At 49.1% G+C, this 4,597-nt stretch overlaps 1 protein-coding gene across 2 annotated transcripts in view; it reads right to left on the reverse strand.

Annotated features, from left to right (window-relative positions):
- Positions 1-2,109, reverse strand: part of LOC103258515 (SEC14-like protein 4) — an 18,168-nt gene extending 16,059 nt beyond the window's left edge. For both annotated transcript variants that reach the window (XM_008056179.2, XM_008056177.2), the window contains exon 1: positions 1,955-2,109. In XM_008056179.2, the coding sequence (XP_008054370.2) occupies positions 1,955-2,008 (54 nt within the window). In that variant the 5' untranslated portion in view covers positions 2,009-2,109. The remainder of the gene's footprint in view (positions 1-1,954) is intronic.
- Between the last annotated feature and the right edge of the window lie 2,488 nt (positions 2,110-4,597).

A 4,597-nucleotide genomic window follows, 5' to 3' on the forward strand; every position in this document is an offset into this window, starting at 1 on the left:
GGCGATTCTTCCACCTCAGGCTTCCAAGTAGCTGGAACTACAGGCGTGCGCTACCACACCCGGATAATTTTTGATTTATTGTAGAGATGAGGTCTCACCAAGTTGCCCAGGCGGGTCTCGAACCTGCAGACTCAGGCAATCCACTCACCTCAGCCTCCCAAAGTGTGGGATTACAGGCTGAGCCACCGAGCCCTGCTGAGTTCCCTCTTGAACCCCAGGATGTGCCCGAGACAGGAGGAGCATCTGCTTTGCAGATGAGGAAACTGAGGCTGGGGGGTAAAGAATCTTCCCCAGGGACAGAGTAAGGAAGTATAAGGCCACCCTTGGGGGCCACACCCCCCCTTGGAATGGGCATCAGGTAAAAGAGAAAGCCACTAACCGGTGCTGGGAAGGGTGGAAAGTAACTTGGAGAAAACTCATTTCTTGATGATGTTACGGCGGAAAGCGCCCTCTGGCAGCGTGACCAGAGGTAGGCCAAACTTAGCTCAGTAAAGATCCCAAAGGAAATGGTTCTAGGCATAGTTGTCTAGACTTCTAGAACCTCTTTCCCTTCTTCCTACTTTTCTCTTTTTCTACAATTTAAAACATAATACCCATACCTTACTTTTAAATCACGAAAAAAAAGGAATAAACTTTTTACATTGTACCAACCTCTTTGGCCCAAATTCACATCCCAATTCCATCATAATTCACCTCCAAGGCAGGTGTCCTGTGCTTCCTGTAAGCATAGTGCCAGAGGCTTCCCTGAGGCCGTTGCCAGTGGAGAGGGAAGAGATTACCTGAAGACCTCTCCTTCATTGGGGACCCTCTCCATCATGTGGGGGATATCTCTCCTTCTCCAGGATGCTCTTCCTTCACCTGGGGTTCTCTTCACTCTCCGCAGCACTGTCTTCTACCCCTCCCTCTCCTTCCCTTTCTTTCTTCCTGAAGGGCCATCCCTAGGGCAGGGACTTCAAAGAAAATCATTCCCCACAACTCTTTTTTTTTTGAGTTGGAATCTCACTCTGTCACCCAGACTGGAGCACAGTGGCACGCTCCTGGCCACTGCAACTTCAACCTGCTGGGCTCTGGCGATCCTGACGCCTTAGCCTTCCAAGTACCTGAAACTACAGGTGTGAGCTACCACGCCCAGCTAAATATTTTTGATTTTATTGTAGAGAGGAGGTCTCGCCAGGTTGCCCAGGCGGGTCTCGAACCCGCGGGCTCAGGCAATCCACTCACCTCAGCCTCCCAAAGCACTGGGATTACAGGCTGAGCCTCTGAGCCCGGCTCCCCACAACTCTTAAGCTGTCCTTTCCCAGGTCCAAAGAGTAAGCCAGGGCTGTGACATCCTTCCCCTCAAGCCAGTTTTCAGTTCCTGACCACACACAGCCACAATGCTGCTGTGACACCCAAGACCTGGACAGTCTCCCCTTTCCTCGTGGCCCCGAAACTCTGGGAACAGCCTGCAGGACTGTCTCAAAGTCACTAATGATAATAATAACAACAACAGCAATAATAACAACAACTCCTTCCTTTCCCTTTAATAAAAAAAAAAATTAACAATAGGGAGAATTGGGTACTGAGCAGAAACCACGAAGAAAAGCCAAACAAATAAGTGTTGCAATCTGGGCATGAGTTTTGGCAGTTCGTCGGCCCAAGGCTGCCCTAGCAGCCAAATAAGCAGCACCTCCTCCCACCCACTCACAACAGAGAACAAGGGCCAGGGCTGGGGTGGGGGATGAGCAGGTAGGGGCGGAAGGCTGGATTTAGCTCCACGGTGACCCAGAGAAAGGCTCTGGTCCCGCGTGCTGCACAGAGTGGCTTCGGCAACCGCCGCAGAGGACCGGCGGGCAGGACAGAGGCGCTCTCCAGGCTTGGCGTTCCCGTCCGTACTATGGGGCTCCAGCAGGGTCGGGCAGCGTCAGGTTGCTGGGGTCCCTCCCGAAGCCTCCCAGCCCGCGGTGCCCCTCACCCTGGCCAGCGCCTTCTCCTGCTGAGGGCTCAGGTCCCCGACTCGGCCGCTCATGGTGCTCGCGGGCGCAGAGTGGCTCAGGGCGCAGGTGTGCTCCACTCGTCTGCCCGCCCGCCGCCTGGCCTGGCTGCCGCAGCCTGGTTTTGCAGGCAGGGCCAGATGCTGGTCCCGCCCCGACGGGAGAGCCGCTGGTCCTGCCCCGCCCCGTCCTGTTCTCGCCTCCCCACGTAGGTTTTTGGGCGGTCGCCAAGCACATCCTACCCGGGGCAGGGAGGTGACCAGCCCCTAGAGGGCTTCCAGAGCACAGACTCAGTCTGGGACAACAGGTGGTCCCCACCTTCAGGCCTCCTCACTGTGAGGGCTCCTCCACTTCCCCGGTGGCAGGGTAGGGAATAGGGAATACACTGAGATCACCTTCTGAGCAACATGGAAAAACTTTATTTATAAACCTGTCTTAACCCTTTAGGATGTCCCCAGGCTTTCTGTCTAAGGGGCCCCCAAGCTCCTTCCCCTGGCTTTGAACACAGGCTGGGCCCTGCCAGTGTTCCCTAGCTGATAGGAGAGCCCTTGTGTGCAAAGTGGTCCAGCCCTCAAGATGGTGGAAAGGATTAGATAAGAGGCAATCTGGGTTAGCCTCCTGCATTCCATAAGTGTTGGCAGTTGGAAATAGAGTTTCACAATTTTATGATTATTGAGACTGCCACCAGAGTTGGGTGCTGCAGGGGTGTAGATCCTGGGATGGCACAGGCAGTGAACCCCTGGGCGGGATCCACAGTCTGAAGGAGGAGTGAGAGGTGGCAGGAGGGTGGATGGCTAGAAGACAGAGGGGCTGGGGCGGCAGGGCTATTGGTGGCTGACACAGAAGAGCCAGGCAGAGGCCACTGTGGAAGGTGAGAAAACACAAGTTGGCTGGGTGTGAGTTGTCAAGAGAAGCTGGTGGGAGGTGAAGGTGAAGGGGCAACAAAACAGGCCACTGGAAACTTTTCGAAACCTCAGTCCTCCCATAGGGTCAAGCCAAGGTCTAGTCCTGAGATAGACAATCTGGTGACTGCTGGTTACATGTGGCTGTTGAGCGCTAGTGAGAGTAAGTGTTGTAAGTATAAAATACAAACGAGGCCAGGCGTGGTGGCTCATGCCTACAATCCCAGCACTTTGGGAGGCTGAGGAGGAGGGAGGATTATCTGAGCCCAGGAGTTTGAGACCAGCCTGGGTCACATGGCGAGACTCCGTCTCTACAATAAAACAAAAAATTAGCTGGGCATGGTGGTGCGCACCTGTAGTCCCAGCTGCTCAGGAGACTGAGGTGGAAGAATTACCTGAGCCCAGGAGGTCGAGGCTGTGGTAGCTAGGATCAATTAATTTCATCTATTTCTTTTGACTTAAAATTTTTGAAATCTTTTCTAATTGATAAATTTTATTTTTTAGAGAAGTTTTAGATTCATAGTGAAACTGAGCAGAAAGTACTAAGTTCCCATAAACTTCCATCCCCGCACATGCACAATCTCTGACACCAAAGAGTGGTATATTTGTTACCATTGGTGGACTTACACTGATACACTATTAGTGTGTCATGCAAAGCCCATAGTTTACCTTAGGGTCCACTCTTGGTGTTGGATATTCTATGGGCTTTTGACAAATGTATAATGACATATATCCACTAGTGTAGTATCATAAAGTATAGTTTCACTGCTGCAAAAATCTTCTGGCCTCTGCCTATCTTTTTTACTTTTAAAATATGTAAACACCAGAAAATTTAAAATTATACGTGTGGCTCACATTTGTGACTTGCACAATAGTTCACCTGAGCATTGTTTGCCTTAGAGGATTTTTTAATTTTTAAAAAAATGCTTAAAAGAAAGCAAAAGTGACTGGATGTGGAGGCTCATGCCTATAATCCCAGCACTTTAGGAGGCAGAGGCGAGAGGATTGCCTGAGCTCAAGGTTTCAAGACCCCTCTGGCAACTTGGTGAGACCTCATCTCTATAATAAACCAAAAAATTAGCTGGACATGGTGGTACATGCCTGTACTTCCAGCTACTTGGAAGGCTGAGGTGGAAGGATCGCCTGAGCCCAGCAGGTTGAGCATGCCACTGCTCTCCAGCCTGAGTGAGATTTTCATGAGAAAACAAAAAGGCAAAAGTAACATCACATTTATAGACGCGCATGGTCTGTGCTTAAAAGCAATGACAAGTCACAAGGGGAAAATGAATTGATATGACTACATAAGAATTTTAAAAATCTGTTAAATATGAAACAGTATTTGCTGATGTGAACTTGGGAAAAATAAAATGTACACAAAGTTATATTTTCATAAAGAACTCATGCACGTTGATAAGAAAAATAGAAAGACACTAAAATAATAGGAGCAAAGGACTAAAAGCATTAATTCTTAGAAATGAGAATGTACAGGGTACATTTATCAAGTGATTAAACATCCCATTTCCAGGGTTATCAAATAAATGAGTATTCAAGTAGTAAGATGCTTTATTCATCTGACAAATCAGCAAAAATACCAAACAACACACATGCTTTTTTTAAAAAAATGAAAGTAAAGCCAGAAGCCAATTAAATTGAAACATTCATACATTGCTGACAGAAGTGTAAATTAGTTCAGCTTTTCTAGAAAGCTACTTGACAATACGC

The sequence above is a fragment of the Carlito syrichta genome, unplaced genomic scaffold, assembly GCF_000164805.1.
Source record: "Carlito syrichta isolate Samal-C Ts95f unplaced genomic scaffold, Tarsius_syrichta-2.0.1 Scaffold302276, whole genome shotgun sequence".
Taxonomy (NCBI): Eukaryota; Metazoa; Chordata; class Mammalia; order Primates; family Tarsiidae; genus Carlito; species Carlito syrichta.